The 25,375-nt window shown below is 48.3% G+C and overlaps 1 protein-coding gene across 18 annotated transcripts in view; it reads left to right on the top strand.

Annotated features, from left to right (window-relative positions):
* The window catches only part of MACF1 (microtubule actin crosslinking factor 1), a 349,861-nt gene that overhangs the window by 5,118 nt on the left and 319,368 nt on the right, over positions 1-25,375 (top strand). For 3 of the 18 annotated variants that reach the window (XM_059043724.2, XM_067010990.1, XM_067010971.1), the window contains exon 1: positions 12,981-13,133. The exons of the other annotated variants lie outside the window; for them this stretch is intronic. In XM_059043724.2, the coding sequence (XP_058899707.1) occupies positions 13,040-13,133 (94 nt within the window). In that variant the 5' untranslated portion in view covers positions 12,981-13,039. Of the gene's footprint in view, positions 1-12,980; positions 13,134-25,375 lie in introns of those variants that run through there. 18 annotated transcript variants of the gene reach the window in all.

Genomic DNA, 25,375 nt, shown 5'->3' with positions numbered 1-25,375 from the left:
TACTCAGCTGCTTACACACCTTCTTTTGCTTCTGTACCTCAGCTCCCACAGGTGTGCCTCCTGCAGGATCAGGCCTCCATGCCTGAACTTCCTTCTCTGCGAGGTGCCAGGAGCCCCTCCTCCTGTTGTAAGGGCCGCCTCCCCTCTCCCTGTTACCCCCAGAGGTATCCAGAGCTCCCTCGTCTGCTCTCATTTCATACTTTTCTCTCCTCTGTTCCCTGGAACAGCATAGCTGTCATCCCACGGGGTGCCCGTCACTCCCTTAGGACTGTAAGCAATTCCAGACCATGTCTTGTTTATGTTTTTACCCCCAGCTCCTTTCACAGGGCCTTGTGCATGTTGGAGATCAGCCAGTATTGAATGAGTGAATGCAAGGAGTGCTTAGAGGACAATAAGTGACTGACTGTGATCCAGGAACAGGCAGTGGGCTGTAGTGGAAAGCTAGGTGGGGAGAGGGCTATGTGGGCTCAAGTAATCAGGAAAGGATTTGAGAGGGGGTGAGCTTCAAGGGAGGAGACCTGGAAGACAGGCTGGAGAGCTTGAACCCCTTCTGTGGGCAATAGGAAGCCCTTGAGGAAGGACTCTTTCGTCCTTCTCGAGACCTCTGGGCCTATGGCATCAGCCAGTCAATAGAGTTTCAGAGCTGTCCCTGCGATGCAGGAAGGGCTTTATTTGTCTCCAGCCTTGAAGGGTCCCCACTGAGGGGGCTCTGGACACACAAAAACCCCTCATCCTCCTGAAGGCAGCAGAGTGGAGACCTCCTTCTCCCTTCCTCACACCCTCCAGCCCCATCCTCCATCACACATGAACACAGTGGGCCTTCCGTATCCGTAGATGTGGAACCCGCAGATATGGAGGATCAACTGTATTACATCAATTTGTATATAAGGGACTTGAGCATCCGTGGATTTTGGTATCTGCTGGGGTTCTGGAACCAATTCCCCCCCGTACGTACGGAGGGATGACTGTACTTATAGATCCCTTTGTGATGAATTCCCCTTCCAAGCTTCTCTGAAGAACCCCAAGGGATGATTTGCCTGCTGTTTAACATTCCGAGTCTAGAACAGAAATGGAGTAGACCCAAGGGGGCTTAATCCCTCAGAACGCTGCTGGGTCCACTGAGCAAAGGGATGGGGGGTTGCTGTGCTGTTTCCGGCATCCGTGGCTGATCTTCTTTACGTCCTGACACTGCCACATAACTGTCTTGAGAAGGGGGCTGGGCCAGTGAGGCTGAAAACGGGGAAACTGCCATGGTTAAAAATAACTTGTGCGCTGCAGTTGGGCGTGTTTCGTTAGCAGGAGAGAAGAGAGGCAGCAGAGAAGAGGCGGGACCGCTACTTCAGGGCCTGGCTGAGATCTTCCTGTGATTTGGAACATCATGGGGGTTCTACCAGAGTAATTAAAAAGGCATCCTTCCTTCTTTGGGGATTGCTTCCTGTGAGGTGCAGGAAGGGCACGTCTGGGAGACCCTATGTGCGCTGAAGCTCTCTGAAGTCAGAACTTACATTCTGGGAGGAAATGAAGTCAGTCTCATCCTGGAAGCCAGCTGTGGCCTGTGCAGTTTTCTCCTCCCCATGGGCCTGGGTTCTGAAGCCAAGCAGGGGTGTCTGAATCAGTCTCACCAAATACACAGACCGCCCCCTTCCCTGGCCCCATTCGGTGTCCTGCACTGGTCTCAGGGCCTCCCCTAAGCTGGAGAGGCCGGATGGGGGATCCCTGCTGATCACACATGTCAGATGGAGAGGCATGTCAGGGCCCGGAAAACTGCAGATCTCAGTCTACAAAGTCAGAACAGGTTCTAGGGGCCCCACGCATGATGTAACCCTATTCTTCCCATCCTCATCCTTTCCCTCCATTTTTTTCTTTCTCTTGTCCTTGCTAGCCCTATTCTCAACTCCTTAAGCCCGGCCACATTAAAGTGGAATAATAGTCATTAACGAGAAAACCTTGTTTCTGTTGATCACAGAGATTTCACAGTGACAGTGCGTTAGGTGGGACACGTGTTAGGATCTGAGGCCCAAAGGGTTTAAGGGACTTGCCTATAGTCATATAGGACCAGTAGACCCAGATCTTCTAACTCCGGGTACATTGCTATCTCCATTCCCTTAGGCAATACCTGGCAACCAGGCCAGCCGGAAACTTCTGCAGGAGACAATCTAAATAGCTGCCTTGGTCTCCAGACTCACCAGAGAGTCACTCTGGTCACTTCTGGGAGAGGCCTCAGGATCCTGACCTACAGAGAAAAGCAGAGACAAAGATACAGTAAACTGACTCTTCGTAGCCCTTTAGCTCTCTGTTATTGAATAGCAATAGAAATATCCTTATTCACTGGTGGGGTGGCGGGGTGATTGGAAGCGGGGAGCTGAGGAGGGTACTTGAGCAAGGAACACAACCCCATAGCGTAGAACAGGGGAGAGGAGAGAAGGCTGTATCCCTTGGGGCTTATGAGGAGTGGGGGGAATAAACGAGTGCAGGACCATGTCACTGGTTGTACACTGCACGACTCTAGGGGGCACCATTCATACTCGTGTCATTGTAGGTTTGTACTGTGGCAAATTTCCTGCAGATGGCGGTAAAGTATCTGGAGGAAGGGACCCTGTTTGGGCAGGGCTGGGTGCAGGAAGGATTCTTTATCTACCTATCAATCAGGTATTCAACCATCTCAACATCACGTATTCAGGACCCTCCCTGTTCTTGGCATTGATACTTAAGGATGACTGAAGATGTGATCCCTTCTTCATGGAACTCAGTCTAGTTAAGAGGACAGAAGGGACAGAATAATTACATTCCTGTATGTATTGTGAAAGAAAGGAGCACAGAGACTCAGGGCTAAGGACTGGCCTCCCGGTGAACGAGTAGAAATCTATAGGATTTGTTTTGGGGAACCTCTCAGCAGGTGCTGGTGAAGTCATCATCCCCAACACTTGTTTCAACGTGGTCTCCCCCAGGAAGCCTTCCCTGATCTCTCCAGTCAGACGGCAGTCGTATCTCTACCCAGCCCTTGTTTCAGCTGGCCTTATATTAAAGTTCATTGTTTCCACGTATGTTTCCCCCTCCAGATCTCGCTGGTGAGAGCTCGCTGTAGTCAGGAGGCCCATCTCATCCTTCATGGTGTTGCCCCAGGATCTCACTCTGCAAGTGTGGGCTCTAGGAGCTAGAGGCTCAGGGAGGGCTGTGAAATGCAGCTCGGATGCTGGTGTTTGCTTCCACTTTCAGAGCCTAAGCTCAGCTGCTGGAGTCTCTCAAGGGCTCACTCCTGGGGAGATAGCCTTAAGAGTTTGTGCCTGGTCAGAGGAAGAAGCCTAATCCTCTGTGCCCATGGTGTCTCTCCTCCAGGATGGAAGCTCTCAGAAGGTGCCTCTCTGCTTGTTCATTCATTCGTTCATTCAGTTTAAAAAGTGGGTTTAGCCCCAGCTATGTGCCAGGCACTGTGAAGACAAGTGGATCTGGAGTCAGAAAACTTGGGCAAATGACTTCACTTCTTAGGGCTTCGGTTTCCTTATCTGTAAAGGGGAGATAATGACATCTGCTTCGAATGATCATTGGATGAAAGTCAGAACATACTAGACAAACATGGGTTAACATGTCTATTACTGCACTTAGTGTGTCATTCTTTGTATCTTCCCTGGACAACTAGAAGAGGCAGTGGGGACTCCAGGAAGCCAGTAGTTTCCTAGGTGAGCAAGGAAGTGGCCCCAGGCCTCTTAGTCCTGTCCCTTTCTTTTGTTCACTCCAGGGCTTTGTCAGAGAGCAGATGGAAGTGTGTGTGTGTGTGTGTGTGTGTGTGTGTGTGTGTGTGTGTGTGTGTGTGTTTCTGGCCAAGACATTATGGGATAAAGGGGATGCAGGGGTAGAAAATGGAGCCCTAAAGGCAATTCTATTGGGAATCCCTACTCCTGAGTGTAAGGCTCCTCCTCCTTTCCAGCTTCTCTGCTTCTTCCTGGCAGTATCCTCGGAGTCCCTGACCCTGTCCTGGAGCTCCGTTTCAGTAGCAGGAGAGATGAACAGGAGAGAGTCCCTGAAAGTGGGGCAGAATGGATTGCAGCTACACACCACCGGCTCGGCTCCAGCTCTTTGAAAGTAAATCTGGGTCACATTAGCTGCAGGGATGGAAAATGACCACGTGGGCAGAATTCTGTGCAGGCAGCAGAAAAGACAGCCAAGCTATCCTTTTTCTGAGGCTCAGGGTCCCTGTGGGACCACAGCTAGTCAGGGAAGGTGGTTGTCACATTGCAAGGTGCCGTCTTTATGCCACTGGATTCCCATCATGCTTTTCTAGTGACTTCCCCGGTGACACAAAGACAGGTTTGGAATGTCAGTCTGACTCATGCCTTTCTGTTCTGGAGCAGCCTAGGACTGAGGTTAGGAATGCGGAGGAAGGATGGGTAATTTGGGGGCTGTGGAAAGCTGTCATTTCTCAGCCCTGTGGGGTTAGAGACTTGATGCCTCCAGAGGCGCTGACAGTGCAGCAGGATCTGGGTATGCACTTGTCTTTTATTCCAGCAGTCCTCCTCCTGGGGAAAGGCCTGTGAACACACCTGGGTGTGAGTGTTAAGAACCCATCATCACCAAAGTGCTATCCTGAGCCTGGCCAGTTGCTGTGGCTAGGACCTGCTGTGATTTGGCCCCTGGTCTGCCTGTTGCCACCTGTCGGGTAGAAGCCAGCCAGCTTCCTGGCTCTGCCTTGGCTCTCCTGCAGAGGCAGAACTGGTGCCCCTGGCTCGAATCTCCGCCCCGACTTAGGATGCTGCTGCAGAGAAGGTCTGGAAGCCCCTGTAACTTGAAGAGTGATTATGGGCTGAAGTTTCTGTTCTCAGCTGTGTCGCACCCCTACCCCAGAAGGTACCAGGCTTTTGCCTTGTGGTCAAGGGGAGGATTCTGCCTGGAGCCTCAGTGGGTGTGTCTCTAGGCATCCTCCTCCCTTCTCATTCCCTCTTAAATCTTTCATTCATTCACTCCAGGGAATGGCTTTGGGAGTCAGCTGGAGTCCCAGTTCCATCACTTCATCAGTTGGGTGACCCTGAGAAGTTACTAACCTCACTGAGCCTCACTTTCTCATGGGTAAAACGGGGGAGTAAGAGTGCCACCGCCAGGTCTTGCAGAGTGGGTTAAATGGGATAGTGGGAGTGAGGGGCCTGGCCCATGCCTGCTATGCGGTCAGACTTGATACGTGTTAGCTATTCTCATGAATATCATTCATTCACTCATACACTTGTTCACTAATTCATGACTGCGTTGATTCGTTTCTTTGCTCATTCATTGATCATGCACCTGTTCATTTAACACATATTCCTAGGACTGCTTTGTGCTAGGCTCGGACTGGGCTTCAGAACGCAGCTCCCACCTGTAAAGGCAGCTAGGATGTGACATGAGCTGCACACATTGTAAGCCCAGAGTTGTGAGGACTTTCTGAGAGGGAAGGGCTTCCTCCTACTTCTGCCCTGCTTCCTAGCTTAGAGCAATGATGGCATTTGATCTGGGACTTGGAAAAGAAATAGGAATTTGCTAGGACAGCCTGAAAAGAGAGGGCATGTCCCTGTTGCTTGTTTCTATTCTTGCTCTCCTTTCTTTGGCCTCAATAGAAAGGAAGGAAGGGAAATGAAGAGAGAACAGCTGGTGGGAGTTAGGAGTTAAAGAATCCAGAGGTTAGTCTGGGGAGTTGAACTCTGGACTCAGTCCAGGAGCTCCTGAGAGCTGATGCCAGCTGGGATCCCCTAGTAAACAGTAGTTGGAAAAGCTCCTGTGTATTATAGAGTCTGAGATGTGTGCCAGGCATTTTCCATGTATCGTTTAAAACTCATGGAACCTTGGGAAGTAGGTGCTATTCTCCCTGTTTACAGAGAGGAACGTTAAGGAACTTGTTTGAGCTCATACAGTTGGCCAGTAGTGGAGCTGGGATGCAACATTGCTGAATGTGCACAGCGTCCCCTGAAACACAACACGGGCATGTGCCCTTTGGAATTGTTCATTGCTGGAGTTCAGGTTGGCCTAACTCCAAGTTCCCAGCTTTCTTCAGAACACTTTAAATATGTACTAAAGTAGTGAGAATACGATGAACACCTATCAACCATCCAGATTCAAGAGTTATCAGTTCATGGCCAGTCTTATTTCATACACACACCCCAATTCTGCCTCCCCAGTTACATAGGTGGAAGTTCCAGAAATCGCATACTTTCACCTCCCACACTTTAAAACTCTGATATTATATTGCCTTTCCCCCAGTAGGAAATATATCAGTTTATCTGCTCAGTAGTTCTGTCTGAAGTCTGGTCAAGTTCCACTGAACCATTTCGCAGAACTATCAGGAGGGCTTTTGCCTCCTGGCCCAGGGGTATTTCAGTGTCGTTTGTCTGATCCTCAGTTCCTTCTAGCTTGAGGTTCATGCCCTACTCCCAGAAACACAGAGCTAGGCTGGAGCATACCTGGTTCTGTGAGTGAACTTGGTTTCTGAGGAATGTGTCTGTCTCTTTTGCCTAAAACACTTCAAATCCACAGACCCTGGGTTTGAATCAGTGCCCTGCAATGTACTTGAGGAAAGTACCCCTAACATAGATTTTGAGGATTCTGTCTTGAGAGACTGAAGTTGAGATGCAATAGGAGTGAAGTCTTTTAAATCATAGAGGGAAGGGATTTTGTTCTTGTGAGAGGGGCCTGTGCCCCAGACCTGCCCTGTTGCTGGTGAGCTGTTCCCTGTGACTGTGATCTTAATCAGGAATAGCCACCACTCTCTAAAGGCTGAGGGAGTACTGGTCGGGGAGACGTTGTGTCAACTGGAGGGAGCTTCATAGGTCACGAGCCACAGCTCCTAATCTGGCGAACCTCCCAATTCCCCAAAGGGTACAGACTGCCCATGGCCCTGTTTGGTAGGAACCTGGGAGGCCCCACACAGGATGAAGCCCTCCCCTGCCCCAGAGCAGGAAGGGAGGTTGGGTGCGGTTGAGCAAATAGGCTCAGGTTGGCCTGATTCCTTAAAAAGGGAAAATGGAACAGTTATATTCACAGAGACTGGGAGATAGGCGAGGTGCCAGTACCTTTTCCAGCTACTATTGATATGTTCCAAATGCTGGGCTTTGTGCTTAGGACCTTACATGCTATGTTTGACCTAATCCTCAAAATAACTTTAGGAGGCTGACGTGCTGTAGTAGAGGAAACAGAAACCCAGAGAGTTGGGTAACTTGCTCAAGGTCTCCCAGCCAGTGAGGGGACCAAGCTGGGAATGGCACTAGCTCTGCCTAGGGCAACCCACTGCCTTCCCCATTACAAGGAACAGTGGTTTAATGACAGCTAACATCTGTGTGCCACTTCAGGATTCACAGAGTGCCTTAACACCCATTATCCCCCCTGAGCCTCGGGAAGCCCAGGGCGGGCAAGGCGTTCCACGCCCCTTTGGGACAGCTGCCTATCAGGGGTCCAGCTTCTGCTCATTTCCCCCAGTAAAGAGGGAAGATTCTTTGGCATTGGCTCTGACAAGCCAGGGGAGAAGGCCCAGGGAGAGGCTGAGGTGGAGAGACTTGGCCAGTTGCTATGGTAACCCAGATGGCTGAGTAACCATTTTGAAGGTTGCTATGGTGATGGGGTGATGGGCTGCCCAGTGGCTGGGATCTTGTCTTCCTGGGTGGCTGGCACCATCCCGGCCTCTTAAATTAGCAAATTTTCACTTTCTGAACAGAAGAGGGCAGCACGATAGTAGGCAAAGCTTTCCTACCCCAGAGCAGATTTGGGAACTTGAGGCAAAGTTTAGCAAGGGTTTCCAGGGTCTGGGCTGAAAAGGAGCTTTGGCTGGGATTGGCTAAAGCTGGTGTCTAAAAGGATGGTGGGGCTGGACCTGGAGATGGGTCTTCTGAGCCTAGAACTAGATTTTCTCCCAAGAGCTGGCCAAAGGATAGGGCTTGGGGCAGCCCCTTCAGTGTCTGGCTGTCTGGCTCCAGCTACTATTAGGGCACAGGAGACAGCTAACCCCTCCAAAGAGGAACAGAGAAAACACACACACACACACACACACACACACACACACACCCTACTAGCAAAGAATTTATTTATAAAGCATCAATTAACACATGTAAAATAATGCAACATGAGCCAAGCTGAAGAAGTGCTAGGAGTAAATCTTCCAGAGACTGGAAGAGGAACACTAACAGGAGAAATGATTTTGCACTTCCCTGTTTCCTTCCTGCACATGAAATGCCGTCAGCTCTTGGCCACTGAGTGGACACTATGTTGGACTCTCAACTGTCTTGAATCGCAGATCTAGCTCACATCCCCAGCTCCATATGTCTCCAGCGAGGCATCCACGCCTTCAGCAAATATTTACTGAGCACCCAGTAGGTGCAAAGCATTGTGTTAGGTCCTATGATGAAGAAGGTGAAATAGATGCCTGCTCCTCAAAGAACTTATGAACCAGGAGGTTAAGGAGGCAGCGATGCAGACATGCACAGTGCGTGTGGTTGCCCGAGGAATAGGGGAAAGAAAATGCAGTTGGGATTTTGAGAAGAGCCTCTTCTACCTGGATTGACTAAAAATAACTTCAAGTCGGTTCAGGTGAGCTTTCAAGATGGGTAGGGGTTCAGTAGGTGGAGTTGAGGGTGGAGGACATTCCAGGCAAAGGCTCCGAGTTTGATTACAGGGGAAGATGCTGAATGTGAGGGTATAAGGGGAGATCAGACTGTAAAGGAAGGCAGATGTCAAAATATGGAGGACTTTGAATGCCAGGCAGAGATAAGGGAAGCTGTGAGAGAAGCATAGTCTCTTCTTAAATATGCTAGCCTTCTAGCTAGTGAGAAGCTACAGGCAGCTGAGTATTCTAGGATCATCTGGTTCAGTCGTTCATGCATTTAATCAAAAGTTAAAACAAATATTTAATGAGTGCCCTCTATGTGCCAGGTCATTTGCTAAATGCTAAGGACCCTGTGGTGAACAAGACACACAACAGCCCCAGCCCTCAGGGAGCTAATGATTTAGTAAGGATGAAAGATACTGAACCTATAACAAACCAAATAACTTTGGTTATTACCAAAGGGGAGTACAGAGGCAGGAGGGCCTACTAATCTGGGGGATGAAGGCAGGCTTCCCTGTGGGATTTTCAGCAGAGGCCTGAGTAGGAGTGAGCCAGGCCCAAAGAGGAGAGCGGTGAAGGGTTCTGGCCTGGGAGAAAAGCAGGTGGGAAGGCCCTGAGGCGAGAGAGCCCCTTGGAGGAGCTGAAAGAAGTTGAGCTTCAGGGAGAGAGGCACCTGTGAGGTTATTAAACTTTATTATATTTTAAAATCTGAAAACTGTAAAACAGTATCTATATAAACACCTGAGGACTGTTTAACTGGGCACAGCATCTTCACACAAACAATTTGAGAGAAGACCAAGTTTAAATGAGAATTTTGTCTTATAACACAAAATGAATAACATAGATGAAACCACCCTTTAAATAGTAGCATTCTCATATAAAGTACATTTGGTTTTCTAAAAAAGAAAATGTACATTCTTGCCCCTGGTGTACATTTTATTGGCATTTATAACAAATGGCTAATACTTTTAGCACAGATTCTCATAGCTTATTAACATTACACCAAACTTATACAAAGTAACAATAAACATATAGCACCATTTCCCCTTGAAAGTTCCATGGTGAGGCTTAAGTGGGGGAGGATACTCAGAGAAAAAGAGCTTTATTTACTTGCACTACCCCTTTCCCCCACTAGATGCCCTTCTGAGTACACCCTGCCTCCTTCAGCTTACCCCATTGCAGCCTCTTTAGAAATGCAACAGCATTCTCACCATTGGAGCAAAGGAAAATCATAGACCAAAAGGAGAAAGCCTCAGAGCTGTCCCAATTGTGTGGTCTGGCTATAAATTTAGACTGTTGCTTGGAAAACCCCAAAAACCTCCCCGTCCTAGGCTTCCTTCTTCCCATGCCCCCAGCAGCCACTTTGTTCCTCTATCCTTGTAAAATTTTCTCTGTATAAAACAGGAACATCAGCCAAACATGTGGACTTCCCCCTTTCCATTCATTAGAAGAATGCATTACTTCGAAATCGCTTAGGAGCATTTAAATGCAAATCTTGTCAAGAAAGCTACTTGAGTCTGAGAAGCCCTTCTAGCCACAACCCAAACCAGAACTTTCTTCCTTGATTACCCTGCTTCTTAATGGTAATCTCAACTCCTTGTCCTCTCCCCCAAATCGCCCCCAGGCCTTCAACAAAGTCTGGTTCCCCAGACTCTTATTCCCTTCCTGCCCTTGTCTTTCCTCACCTTTGGCAAACCTCAGTCACAATTCTTGAGGAACCTGCTAAGTGGTGTATGTAGCAGCCCCAGGAGGGGATGGAGGGACTTTCCTATTGACTGTGATGAAAATGAGGAGGCAGATGTCTGTTTGGGGGCGAGGGTGGAGAAAATAAGGAGGCAGATGTCTGTTTGGGGGTGAGGGTGGAGGTGTGTGTCTGTGTCTGGGCCTTCCTAGCCCCACTGGTATAAAATAATATAGGAAATGCAGATGACTCAGCACTGACACAGTCAAGTTCCTCAGAGTTAGCATTTCTATATTCTCTGCTGTTTACGAAAAATGTGCTTATGCCATCAATCACCGACTCCTTCATTCTGAAGCTTCTTATTTATTTTAAAAAGAATAAACCTCAAGCTTCTTCTCTTCCTTTTCTTAAACTGAGCTCATTAGCCACTGATGCCAAACTGCAAACTAGCTTTTTTTGAGCACACAGGACTAAACTGGAAGGAAACGAGCATTTGCCCAAGGATCCTCCCTGTCCGCCTTCTTTCAGGCCTTTCCCTGTATGGTCTCTATGCCTAGAACTTGGGCAGGCCAGCAAAACTTGATGGAAAAAGATATGATTAATGATTTGCTCACCCGATTTCTGATCATGGTATGATGTGGAAACAACCATCATGCACCTATTAGTGAAAAGCATCATCTCATCTTTTTTATAAAAATTTTTGGCTGCGTTGGGTCTTCGTTGCTGTGTGCAGGCTGTTCTCTAGTTGCGGCGAGCAGGGGCTACTCTTTGTTGTGGTGCGCGAGCTTCTCATTGCGGTGACTTCTCTTCTTGCTGAGCATGGGCTCTAGGCACGTGGGCTTCAGTAGTTGTGGCACGTGGGCTTCAGTAGTTGTGGCACGTGGGCTTCAGTAGTTGTGGCACGTGGGCTTCAGTAGTTGTGGCTTGTGGGCTCTAGAGTGCACGCTCAGTAGTTGTGGCGCATGGGCTTAGTTGCTCCTTGGCATGTGGGATCTTCCCAGACCAGGGCTCGAACCCGTGTCCCTTGCATTGGCAGGCGGATTCTTAACCACTGCGCCACCAGGGAAGCAAGCCCTATCATCTCTTCTTGTTATCAATGTGCTTGCTGAGCGTTGACCAAATACTTGGCACTAACTCATAGCGTACAGAGATGCAGGCCTTGCCCTGTGGGTGAGAAGCTTCTCTTAAAAATCTCAGAATGGGAACTGAAATGGAAGCCTGAGTCCCAGTTTTGTCTGCTCAGTGTCACGTGAATTCTCCTTTTACTTGCCAGCGTGCTGTTACTATGAGATCAGCCAGCCTAGCTATTAACCCACAACCACTTTTCCACCTGCTCCCCACATCCCCCAAATCAACAGGCTTGTTGAGGCTGGGGAGGATAATGGCTGGATGGGGGTAGATGTGGGCCAAAAATCACCGGCATTTACCTGAGTTCCTCGTTCACTGCTCTTGGCCCCAATGCAGTCCGTGAATATTGGGTCTGAAGGATACACAACTGAATGCAGGATCAGTGGATACTGGGAAATCCCTCCTCAAAATTGTCCCCAATACATCCCTACCCATATTTACCAGCGTCCTTTCTTCATTCTTTCCTTTTCCCTGATGACAGAGAATAATCGGCTTCCCTTTTTCTTCCCTGAGCAGCTAGACTCCAGAATTCTTTTCTTTGTTCCATAGCAGTCCTGATTCAGTCTCAGGTTCCCACATTTCTCCCTTTTGATCTAAGCCTTTCTGTGCCTGAGGCTGTCACAGTATAATAATCCTGTTGCATCTTTTCCCCATAGATGTGTGTTCTCCTGTCTCTCCTCTTATTCACCCCACGGTGCAGTGAGAATTCTGTTTTCATTCCCTCAGTTGTCATTTCTCAGGCTCTGGCTCCTCATTCTGGGCCTGGTTTACTTCATGGTGCTGGGTAGGCTCTCTCATTTCGAGTTCAGTTTCTTCCGTTTCTGGAAAACCCTTTGTTCCTGGGATTCTTTGTGGTCTGAGTGTTCCCTTGGCCTCACCGGCAGCCCGTCTGGATCTTGCCCCGGCCTCATTCGGACGGCGTCTGGCCCTGCGATCTATCTAGGTCTTTGGCTCGCTCTCTTCCGTTCAGTGTCTCTGGGTTCTTCTCCAGCCGCCGCACAGGCCCAGCTCAGTTTCTCTCCAGCCAGCGGGCTCTCTCCTTTGTCCCGGCTCCGGGTGTGGGTCCGCCCCGAGCGGGGCAGCCCTCCCGCCCCGCGGAGTGAGTGCCGGCCTCTCGCGGCCCCTGCGGCCGGCCAGGCCTTTCATCCCAACGCGCCAGGGGCCTCCCACCCAGCGGGGCTCCGGCGCAACGCCCCCCAGGGGGCCGGCCTGCCGGCCCCCAACCCCGGCCCCCTCCCCTGCCCGGCCGCGCGGAGGTCCACAGCCCCCGGTGTGTGTGTGGTGGCGGGGGGGACCTGGGTGGGCCGCCCCGAGGCTGAGGACGCGCCGGGCCGCGGAGGCGGCGGGAAGAGGGGCGGGGAGCGGGCCGGGCCTGGCGCTCCTGACGGGAGGAGCCGCTGCCGCCGCCGCCGGCGGGGTGGGCTGAGGGAGGAGCGGAGACGAGGGGTGGGGAGGCGGAAACGCCAGCGGGACCGGCGGCCGAGCGCGAGCGGGCTGAGGAGCGGAGAGCGAGCGGCAGGCCGGCAGGGCAGGCGCGGAGCGGAGAGCCGAAAGCCAGGGCGCCGCCGCCGCCGTCCCCGGGCCGCACAAAGGGCCGAGGCTGGGGCCGTCGCCTCAGCGCGCGGACCTGCAAGCGGCGGCCGCCGGGGCCGCGGGAGAGAGCGGCGCGGGCGGCCATGGCCGGCTACGTGCCGGGTCAGCAGCCGGCCAACCGCAGTCAAGAGAAGGAGTTCGTGCAGGCGTACGAGGATGTGCTGGAGCGCTACAAAGGTGCGGCGGCGGGCGGGCGGCCCGGGGACTGGCCGGAGCCGGGGCCCGCGGCAGGTGGGGCGGCGGGCGGGGTGGCTCCCACCGGCGCTGGGGCCGGGCCGGAGCCGGCGGGGGCCGGGACCGGCTTGTTTCCAGAGTTGAGATGAGCCTCCGAGCCCTCTCCCACCTGGGACGGCGCCTTCATAGCACTAGTTACATTCTGTGCCCTGTTATCTGGCCCCCGCTGGAAGGAGGCGAGGCCGGGCGCTGTTTCGGGAGACCTAACGCGGCGGGGAGAGCGGGGAGGGGGAGGAGAGGAGGGGGAGGAGAGGAGGGGGAGGAGCTGGGGCAGGAGAAGCCACCCGTTCCTGGAGAGGCTCGGACCTCCGCGTGCCCGCCGAGGGTCCCTCGTCCCCTTTTGTCTCACTCGGCCTCCGCTCAGTCGCGTGGCAGCCGAGGTTGTGAACCCCCTTGGTGACTTGGGGGTCGGGGGGGCAGCGGTCGAACGTCGGCCAGGGTCGGTGAATGTGCAGTTTTGGTGGCGAGGCCTCCTCCCACCCCCAGCCCCTGGGCTTCCAGCCTGATCGAGGCAGGGGTCTATGCTCCCCCCCCCCCACCCAAAGATTTGTCTTGGAGCTCGGATTTCCGCCCCTGGAAGCTCTTTTGCTTAGCATTTCTGCAAGTTAATGCCTCATCCAAAGCCCGGGTATCTGCAGAAAAAGTTTTGACAGGCCCAGAGTCTCGGTGGACCGCATTTCCCTAACTGCTGTAGCTGCCCCTTAGTGGAAGCCAGGGATGCGTGGCCTTAGGAGGCCCCTGCTTTGATCTTTAACATCCAGTTCTGGGATTTTGCTTTGTGTGGCAGTTGTGCTTTCCACAGACATGGAGATTTTCCCAGAAACTACATAGGCAGCACTTTCTCATTTTATTCAGCTGGGGCCCTTGTGACTGGGCCTTTAGTTGCTTTTCATCTGAAGGAGAGGAAACTTAAGCCCTTCTGACCGAGTCCAGCGTACTTGCTTATGGCAGCTACTCAGTGAAGGGAAACTAATGAAGAAGCTGTAGAACGCTTTTTTTTTTCCCCTCCTGCCATTAGAGTTGTGCTTGGGAATGCAGCAGAGAGAGAGGGAGGGAGGGAGGGAGGGAGGGAGGGAGGGAGAGAGAGAGGTAAAATGCTGAAATGGACCTGCTTGGGAGTTCTACTTGTTCCCTTCTGCATTAGCTCCTGTAAGCTGTCCAGGTTTTCCGGCCTGCAGAAAGTTTTTTGTCACCCCCCTGTGGTCTTTCTTTTAAGAAATGTGGTTCATTTCAGAGCACAAAGAGGTTAGATTGTGCTGCTGAACTTCATTGAAAAAAAAATGCTGCTAAGTGGATGGTTTCATGAAGTCTGCATTCTTCAGAGGGAGGACCCTCTGGGCCTGTCTCGGCTGTTACAGCTTTAAAAACCAGCAGAATTAAAACAAAAATAGGTGAAGAAATCCCAGTACCTCAATGAATCATATTGCTGGTGGCTTCTAGCTGAAAGGAAGTTGAATTGCTGCCATATGAAACTGGGAAAGAAGGGGGAAGTAGAGCGTATTCCAGGAGAGGCTCCTGTGTCTAGTCCTCTTAGCTGTCTCTCTCAGTTTGGCCTTCCTCTGAAGGACTTTGATCAGGTGTATAGGAATTTGTTCCTTCCCAGACACAGATCTCTCTCTAGAGAGGAAGAATGAGTCAAAAATGGTTGGCCAGAGTAAATTAACTTGAGCTGTATGAGACTGTTGTGCAGTCCGCTTTATGATAGGTGTAGAAGAATTTCTCTTCCCCCCCACTGCACCATTCTCACTGGGAAGTCAGGGTGGATTAGCACCCTGGCCTTTGTTACTTTGCTGTGTGGAATTCCTGCATTTTCCAGTCCCCTTACTACTTTATTGGAGAACTGTTTGCCTAAGCTGGAATCCAGAGTGAGCAGGGGAGGTAGTTTGTGAGGTTAAAGCCAGGAATTAGATTTGGAGAGACTTGGGGAAAGGGATATTGATGATGATGGGGTCCTAGACACTGTTTGGCCACTAAATTACTTGGTCTCTCTTTCTGCTGCTATTAATTTGTAGTCACCTCATTCTACAAATGAAATAGGATTTTTGTATTCTGAAGGAGAGCTAAAGTTTTCAGCTGCATAAACTGCCCTGGAAGGGGCAAAGGTGAGAAGGGAAGTGATGCATTTGCATTGTGAAGGGAGTAGAGCAGTATGTATTGCAGCTGTATTAAGGATTGTTGTCAAGCACTGGTTTTCCAGAATTGTGCTTGGCAACCATTTCCCTGTATGTTGGTCATGAGCATGGTTTTGGCAGGATTACACGATTTAGCATGGACGTAAACACTCTGTTTCATTTCCTAAATATCCCAAAGCCTCTTTCAGAGCCTGACTGGCCAGCAAGCAGGAGGTATTAGGTAATAACTCCTAACATTTCAGAGTGGGCAGCACCCCGACAGAGTCAGGGTAGGTTCTTCATTCTTCTAGTCCTCCAACGAACAATTTTTATATATCTGTTAGAGATAACACAGCGTTAGCCACTGGAGATGCCAGAATTATGACTGAGTTCTGGATCCTACCCTTGGTTATTCAATCTAGCACGGGAAAGATATATGCAAAACATGATAAATGCTAGAACAGAGGTGTGGATAAAGTACTATGGAACCAAGAGGAGGGATGAATATCCTACCTGGGGTTCACTGGGAGATTTGACAAAAGTGGTGACACTTGAGAGAGCCTTTAGGGATGAATGGGATTTAGACTGATGGAGGGAGGTAGGGAGGGGAGAAGACAGAGGGAATACATGACGTGTGCAGAGGCATGAAGGGATGAATGGTTCGAGGAACAGGAGTAGTTGGATGTGACTGAAGGGCTGGAGTTTTGTGGGAGCAGATGATACTGTAAAGAACTCAGAGTCCAGCTTGTAAAGATTCTTTTGTGGCTTTATTCCTTAGGCACTGGGGGAGTCAGTCATTGAAAGTTTAAAAAAAAAAAAAAATCAGCCATTCGTATGCCAATTTTATTACTTCATAATAGAGGACATACCTGTTCAGGGATTGGAAGTATTTACATTGCTATCTGGAGTACCCTTTTCCTTATACCAAAGTGCTTATGAAGCTTGTAATCAGATGGTTGCTTGGTAAACATGAAAACAAAGAAAAGAGGAATGTTTCATCCAGATGATGATATGGGCCCATCACAAAGTTCTCCTCTCTGTAGACTGAGGTCCCTGTGAACACCAACGGAAGCTAAGAAAGAACAGTAGTTGAAGAGGTAGGAGGACCAGGAACTGATTCTTTTCTTAGTGTTGAGTCAAACTCTATTCTAGGCCACATATGGACAGAGTTTTAGGTTTTAGGAAGGAGGTTTAAAAACAAACACAATCTGGATTCGAGGTGGTTGGTTAAGCAGCAAGGGTAATATGTAAGTTAGTTCAGGAGGAATTATACTTTGTTTTCACAAAGCCCTACAGACTGAAAAGCCTTTACATGCCAGGCTGGACTAGGAATAAAAGAGAACATTCACATTTCAGCGTTGGTAACATGGACTCTCTGGTACTTAAAAACTTCAGAGTTCTCACTAGGTGCCATGGGAGCTAATTAGGACTGATTTTTGTTTATCATATCACAGAAAAGAAGTTACAAAACTTACTGCACAGAGAGTTAGGAGTGAAGGGGCTACCTACTATTTAATATGTAAAACCAGCAAGGCAGCATGATATAGTAGAAAGAGACAAGGCTTTGAATTTCTTCAGTCCTAATTTTGCCACTTACCTTCTGCTGTGTGACCTTGGGAAAGTTCCTTAACCTGATCTTTGTGTATGTCATCTGTTAAGATGGGGATGATAATACTAACTCCTTGGGATTCATGAGAATATAAATGAGCTATTGGCACATATTAGGCCATTAATGTTTAGAAAAACTGTCATGTATATAGTACCTTGTATTTTACAGAGCAGCTTCATATTCATTATCTTATTTGATCTTCATAATATCCTGTAAGGAAAGTGTTATACACCTGGGCAAATTTAGGCAGAGACTTAAATTATTGTCCAAGAGCCAGAGGATCCAGGCTTCTAGATGAAGGTTTCATACTGGATTATAGAAGGAAATTTAAAAATCAGAGCAGTGACTTGGTTGATTGTGACAGTGCTTTAGTTATTAGTATCATTATTGTTATTAGTTTTTAGCCTCTGAACTACAGTCACACACCTTATGTGGCTTACCAGATCTGTGAACTGTGAAGGATTTCTTTTATTATGGGAGAGGTTTCATGGTATATAAATCACTTCGAAATTTTTATATAAAAGCAGTGTAGTGCAAAGTGATAAAGTTTTGTTAACACAGTGGTTGGAAAATACAGGCTTAGGATTTGGTATTGTTTTATCTAAGCGATACTCTGAAGCAACCTATTGGTTAAATGTACACTCAGTTTTTAAGTTCCTTTTTAGAACACAGCCCATGAACTGGAGTGGATAGCTTCTAGACAGAACATTAGAGTAATTGCTACTTTTGGACATGAACACTGTTAATTCAGAAAGTGAGTCAAGTCCGTCTGCTGGGAAATCACAAGCTTTGGCCACGTTCATGCTGTTGAAATCATAAAATGTGTGCATGTGCTAACAGTGCATACGAGAGCTACTGCTTGCTTGCTTGGCAGGTGACATCATGCACATCAGGGAAATGCATCAGCTGAGGCCTTATTGTCCTGGTACTTTTCAGTGCCAATTTCAGGTTTTAGAGATCACAGTAGAGAGAATACTTCAGAGTGCACATCTGGGAACAGGATCAAAGTCACAAGTGAACAATTATGGGTTGCACAATGAGTTGGTAGTGTTTCCTCAATGATCTTGAATACACTCAGGCCCTCCTTTTACTAAGTAAGGTTGGCCCTTTCAGCTTCTGGTAATTATATGTTGAGCCATGTTGTAGCTAGGTTGTGTGGTGTGCTAAAGCTCCTGCTTTTGCTCTTCATGGTTTTGATTGGAGTTTAAGCCTCTGTTCTCTTGCTTCTGTCAGGGGCATTTACTAATTTCCTGGTCTGTAGGAGCCCTTTCAGGCCCGTTGGCTTGGTTTGTAGTATCTAAGAATGTTTATTCCAACTTTTTTGTTGTTGTTGTTGCGGTATGCAGGCCTCTCACTGTTGTGGCCTCTCCGGCTGCTGCAGAGCACAGGCTCCGGACGCGCAGGCTCAGCGGCCATGGCTCACGGGCCCAGCCGCTCCGCGGCATGTGGGATCTTCCCGGACCGGGGCACGAACCTGTGTCCCCTGCATCGGCAGGCGGACTCTCAACCACTGCGCCACCAGGGAAGCCCTATTCCAACTTTTTTTGCTACTTCTAATAAAATATTATTTTTCCTTACAGAACTCCTCAGTTCCTGGAATAAATTACACTGAATTTCTGATTCTTTGTCTCCAGCTTTTGGGGCCTTACATAATTTGACTTGTCCTGCATACCTAACTATATCCACTATAATTGGTTCTCTGCTTCACTTGGGCAGGTCTCAGTAATCCTTCCCCCTGGGTCTTCATACCTGCCTCTGTGTCTTTCTGTTCTCTCTTCCTGGAATGTCCTCTCCCTTTCTCTCTGATTCTTCAAGTCTTATCTCTTCCTTCTTAATTAAAACTAAGCATGAGCCCTGTGTTCTCCATGCAGCTTTCTTCCATTCCTCTATCAAGGGAGAGACATTCATCTCTCCCTTCCCTGATCTCTTAGAATGTCTACCTCATAATTAGTCCTTTAACTATATACTGTTTTGTGTTATTCTTGCATTGACTCATGTCTGTTAGAATTGTTTCCCTAATGAGGTTTTCTACTCTTACATTGTAGGGACTTTTTATACTTCTTTTGCATGTGGTCGATTGGCAGGGAATTTCTCTCAAGAGAAAGGGCAGTTATAGCACTTTCAAGTCATATTTTAAAACGATTTTATTTTCATATTGTAAAAGTAGTATGTGTTTAATGTAGAAAATGGTAAAAAATACAGGACAGTGTATAGAACTTTAGATAATATGCCTTCCGTCCGTGTGTGTGTGTGTGTGTGTGTGTGTGTGTGTGTGTGTGTAGTGGGAGTGTGGAGAGGCAGGCCAGTTAACAGATAGATGTGCTTTAGCTGGAGAGAATGCAGCTCTCAAGGATAGGCCCTTTTTAGCCAGCCTGGGATCTGATACCCTTAGCTTGCTTTTGGCTCCATAAATTTGTGTTACACTGTGAGTCTGCTTTCACTGGGCCCAAACACTTATTTTTCTTTCTCTGTTCAAAACTGCTTTCTTCTGCATGACCATGTGTCAGTCATCAGGGATGTATGCCTGTTATCAGAAATGATTTGGGTTGTTGCCTAGGACAAGTTAATTAATTGGTCAGTCAGCATCTTTCTCTTGGGCAAGGGCTTTGCCAGCTGTACTGCTGGCTTCCCTCTTACCATAGCAAATTTCTCTCATCATTTTTCCTCAGAAATGTAAACACAGTTCCTTTGTGTTCATGAAAAGAACAAGCTTGCTTGAAGTGTCTTTTGGAGTTCAGATGGTTTCAACCCGCAGGAGCATGTTGGATTGAGATATATAGGAAGGGATTTTTTTTTTTTGGCTGTTTTTCAGTTGGTCACTAACAGTGAATAAGCTCACTGTACTGTATTCTACCAGTAGCTATAAGCAGATACTATGTTGGGGAGTGTGTTAGTGCGGAGGTGGGGGGCACTTAGGAGCATTGAAAAAATATTAAGATTAGGGGTGGAGGGAAAGAAGGTCCTGTGAATGTTCATATGGGGAGGCTGAGTTTTATGCAACGGACAGTATTAACGTAGTGGCTTTGTAAGTGATGGATGAGAGCAGAGACTGACTCTCTAGGAGGTCACTGTTGTAATTGAGTCAAGAGGTTAGATTAAGAGATATTAAAGAGGGAGGGGCATATTTGAGAGACATTTTGGGCAGGTACAGGGACTTAAGTTCAGATACTATACTAACATTGCTAACTCTTTTCTAGAAGATTTTGCCTTAAAAAAAAGAATTAACTACCCCCCCCCCCCATGCCAGGGCTATTCCAAAACAAAGTCTTCTTTCTTGTATAAAAAATCTTTTAAACAGCTTACTCCATTCTGAACTTGTTAGATAGGGCTGTGCCTTTGAACCTATAACTTGAGGTTGTGTTTCTTGGTCTTTACTTCTCATTTAAACTAACAATGCTGAGTGCCTCAGAATACCTATTCTACCCATTCTCTGGACAACCTTCATTGTATGCTTCCAGGAATACCTGCCAAGAATTGCATAAGAAATCCTCTTAAATCCCTTCTAAAATTTTCCATTATATCTTGAAGTGCTAATCTCCCAGGGTGTCAGGGGGCTTGTTTGGAGGATCCATTCATTCATTTAATTAGTAATCATTTATTGAATGTGTCTGCTCTGCACCAGGCAATAGGCAAGGTGCTGAAGGAACAAAGATATTGTCCTTGTATCTCTATGACCTTACAGTTTAACAGGGAAAACATTGGTAAACTGACAATTACTGTCCATTGTAGGGAGTGCTATCGAACAGATGAGTCTGGTGCCATGGTAGTGAAGAGGAGTACCCATGACAGCCAGGGTGGGAAAGGGCCAGGAAAGGCATCTAAGAGGAAATGACTGAGCTGTCACCTAAAGAATTCAGAACTCTGGGCAAAAAGTTCGTTCAGGTAAAGGGCATTCTGGGCAGCATGAACAGAAGTAGGAATGAGAGAGCCTTAGGAGAGGAAATATGGAATCTTAGTAAGGTTGGAGTGCAGGATGTGAGGGAAGGAGAAATGAGATGAGGTAGGAAAAGTAGGCAGAGCTAGAATGTTGACTGGCTGTGTATATCATACTGCAGAGTTTAGACTTCATCCTACAGGCTTTTGGGAGCCATTGAAGGATCTTAGGCAAGGAAGACTAGGGTTGCATTTACATTTTAGAAATACCCCTGCTCAGGCAGAGTCGTGAAGGAGGATAGGAGAGGGGCAAGTCTAGTGACAGACTAGTTAGGAGGCTGTTACAGTAATTTAGGAGTGATTAGAGTGTAAACTAATGTTGTGGACCTAGTAATGTAAGGTGGACAAATCAAGAAACGTTAAGGGGTAAAATCCATATATTTATTATTATTTTTGGCTGTGTTGGGCCTTTGTTGCTGTGCACGGGCTTTCTCTAGTTGATGTGAGCGGGGGCTACTCTTCTTTGCGGAGCGCGGGCTTCTCACTGAGGCGGCTTCTCTTGTTGCGGAGCACGGGCTCTAGGCACGTGGGCTTCAGTAGCTGTGGCGCTCGGGCTCAGTAGTTGTGGGTCGCGGGCTCTAGAGCATAGGCTCAGTAGTTGTGGCACACGGGCTTAGTTGCTCTGCGGCATGTGGGATCTTCCCCGGACCAGGGCTCGAACCTGTGTCCCCTGCATTGGCAGGCGGATTCTTAACCACTGTGCCACCAGGGAAGCCCCCATGTATTTTCATGTCTATAGAGGGGGGAGGGAAGAACCTAGGATGACTTGCAGGTTTCTGCGTGGGTGGGTGGTGTCATTAACTAAAATTGGGTGTATAAGGGGAGGAAGGTTATTTGCAGTGACATGGTGGCAGTGCTGGTGCAGGGGATGGTACTGAGTTCAGCTTTGGTTGCGTTGAGGTTTCTGTGGGATGCTGGCAGAGGTGCCCTGCAGTAGGTGGTTGTATACAATGTGGAGCTCAGGAGAGCTATAGATGGGGCAGCTGTCAGCTTCTGGAATTAGAGCCACAGGAGTGGACGGACCAGGAGATTGCTGAGCAAGTGTATGTACAGTGAGAAGAGGTTTGAGACAGAAAAACTCTGGGGAACTCCAAAGGGAGGGTGGTTTGGGGAACAGAGGAAGGGGATCCTGTGAAGGAAACTGTCCACCGAAAGGGAGTGGCCAGAGATGTAGGAGGAAGAGAAGAGAAGTGAGTTCTAGAAGGAAGGTGTACCATACATTGTCAGATTATATAGAGGTCAAGCGAGGTAAGGGCTGCAGGCTCTGATAGAAAGGTCACCTATCCTGGAGCAATTTCAGTGGCAATGTGGGAAGTGCAGTCCAGAAAGCAGTGGGCTGGGGAGTAAATGAGAAGTGCGTTTTGAAACCTAGACTTTGATGGAACAGAGAGGAGGAAGGCATGACTATGTGGAGGGGGATGCAGGGTAGAGGGCATTTTGTTTGTTAATTGTAACCCAGAAGAGACTTCAAGTGTGTTTAAGTGCTGTTTGGGAAGAGTCAGCAGAGGAAAGAATAAAATTCAAGGGAGGGAGAGAATAATCGATGAGAGCATGGGATCTGGAGTCAAGAGAGGAATGTGTCTGATGAGAAAGATAAGAGGAAGGAAGGCAAGAATGCAGGTGGTCAAGTTGGTTGATTAGAGGCGAGGGAATTTCCCCTGATGGCTCCTGTTCTCTCTAAAAGTAGGGGGTGAAGTTATCTGCTGAGAGTAGGGGTGTGTGTGTGCGCGCCAGTGCAAGGGTGCATTCGTTCATTCTTTCCCTCTAGCCCCCGAAACACTCAACAACCTGAGTGTAGATACTGAGAAAGCAGACAGGTGGATTGATCCAGGATCCAAGTTTTCCATTGTAGGTTTGATGGAAGAATAAGGGGTCGTTACAGAATAAGGGGTCTTTCTAAAAAAAAAAAAAAAAAAGTAACGTCTGCTTTGTTATAGATTGTATTCTCTGGCTGACTTGTATTTTGTGCCCCCAGCAAAATTGTAAGCTCTTTCTGGGCAGGAACCATATATGTAACTTTTGTATTCTTTTATATCATTTACTAAAGTGCATGTCAGAAATTGATTTTTCTCTGTTTGTTGACTTAATCTGACTCTTGTGGTCCGGGGCATCTTGACTCTTGATGTAGAGAGAGGCTTTACTCACCTGTGGTCTTTAATCTTCATCTCACTCTTTGATATGGAGAGTGGCTTAGCATTGGCATACGCCTCAGGGGCTAGCTTCACTTACTCTCCCCAGGGCAGTTGAGTTTAAGAATGTTTGTGCTTTCCATGAAGACGGCAGGATATTAGTATTCCCTATTCTATTTGGACCAGGCTTGTGAAGATCAGGTTCTTTGCAAGACTAGACAGAGTGGCTGTTGTGGAGGATGCAGCCTCCTTTTTTTGTTTATTTTGGCAGGCGACAGCGAATGGGATGTATTTGTTCGAGTGACTCAGAACCTTCCCTGCCTTACCTTAGCAGGTTCAGTATAATCACTACTTTTCAAATCGTGATCGTGTCCTTCAGAGTTTATCTGACCTTTATATCTACAAAGCGTATTAGTTACCCTTTCCTTTGTCCTCTGCTTGCTTGGGTTCTTCACCTTTAGTGTACTGTAGAGGATATTTCCTAGTGTGTTAGGTTACCTTCAGAATCGACTTAGGTCTTACTCCTTTGACCCACTCTACCTGCTTTAGCTGTTAACTGGTGTGTTCTCCACATTGTGACTTGTTTTCTGCTTTTTGTTTTGTAAATTTGGACTCTGTGTTGCGTGAACTTGATGTGAGTCACCCCTGGGCGTGGAAGGTGTGTCTCCACTAATTTGGAGGATCCTAATGGGGCCCTCACTCTCCGTGACCTGTGGCTGGAGTGGTAGGCAGGAGAACACCCGGAAGACCTGGGTCCTCTGTACAATTGTAACGTGAAGAAATTCATCCCAGACCTACTGCAAACACTCGTGTGCACACAAACACCAGAAATGAGCCATGGGGTTAGTGTTGGGTTGGAAAGAAGCTGGTCTGGCCTGGTCTGGGGCACCTCTGGGGGTAAGAATGTACGACCCATCCCAGCCTCTGTTGGTTAGTTTCCCAAACGGAGAACAGGAACCAGACTAGTTCAGGTGGGGTGCTTTGAGATCCTCACCTCTCCCAGAGGACTGATTCATTATTTTTATTGTTATTATTTTTAATTAGTATAATAACACTATTCATGTAGTACTGCCTTTATTAGGAAGAATGGCATCTGTGAGGGGCTGGAATTTCCCTCCACCTTCCCTGTGGAAGACAAAGCTAGAGGGAGCATTTGATTCCCATCACTCGGGCCTCCTCAGCCTTTGGGTGGCTCCTGGGAAGGGGTGAGGCGGTGGAGGCCCTAGCATGAGTATGCCGTTGAGAAGGGATGAGAGGCAGGAGCTGATGTAGCTGTGGCACAGTTGGTATGTTAATAAGAGACGATCGGTGTGGGGGGCACTACTAAGGGGGCTATAGAGGCAGCATATAATCTTTGTGGCTGTCGTTAGCTGCTTCCCTTTGCCTTTTTCTAAAAGCAGAGCCAAAACCCCTGCATTCTTTCCTCTTCTATGTCCTCCTGTTGATTACATCTCATTTTCTGACTTGTAAAGATGTATAATACCTTCAACAAATAGGCTTGTGATGATATGGAAAATTGAGTAAATAAAAGCTCCAGAGATTAGAAAGCTGAGTGGGGATGGATTTTTTTGTTTGTTTGTTTGTTTGTTAGGTCTTCGTTGCGGCATGCGGGCTTTCTCTAGTAGCAGTGAGCGGCGGCTTCTCCGTTGTGGTTGCAGGCTTCTCACTGTGGTGGCTTCTCTTTGTTGCAGAGCACGGGGTCTAGGCGTGTGAGCTTCAGGAGTTGTGGCTCGCGGGCTCTAGAGCGTAGGTTCAGTTGTTTTGGCTCATGGGCTTAGTTGCTCCACGGGATGTGGGATCTTCCTGGATCAGGGATCGAACCCATGTCCCCTGCCTTGGCAGGCAGATTCTTAACCACTGTGCCACCAGGGAAGTCCTGGGGATTTGATTATTGTGTTTAAGTATAACAAGTAATTTTCTTGCAATTCATCACAAACCACAATTGCCTTGTAGCAGTTCTTGGTTTTTTTTGTTACTTAACTTTTTGTGTATATTTGTCTGAACTTTCCAACCTAATTGTGATCTTGTTCAGGGTGTAGATGGTGTCAAATGAGATGCATATGATGCACTTCACAAACTGAACCACTTTGCAAATGGTGGTGGTGGTCATATTTCTTTGTTTTTCCGGCAGCTTCCAGCACCCGTCTCAATGGGTTTTTCCATACGATTGTCCCACAGACATCTCAAAGTTGATACGTCCCAAATGGGCATCATTGTCCTCCTCCCTACTCCCAGACCTGCTTCTCTTCCTGGGTCCCCCAGCTCAGTGAATGCCTTCCTCACCCATCCAGTTGTCCAAGCCAGGAACCTAGGCTTCATGCAAGTCTCCTCCCTCTCCTGCATCCTGCCCAGGGGGCCAGTCTTTCAGCAAGTCCCGTGGATTCCATCTCCTACAACTCTCTC

The sequence above is a fragment of the Kogia breviceps genome, chromosome 1, assembly GCF_026419965.1.
Source record: "Kogia breviceps isolate mKogBre1 chromosome 1, mKogBre1 haplotype 1, whole genome shotgun sequence".
Taxonomy (NCBI): Eukaryota; Metazoa; Chordata; class Mammalia; order Artiodactyla; family Physeteridae; genus Kogia; species Kogia breviceps.
This window is presented reverse-complemented; position numbering and strand designations above follow the sequence as displayed.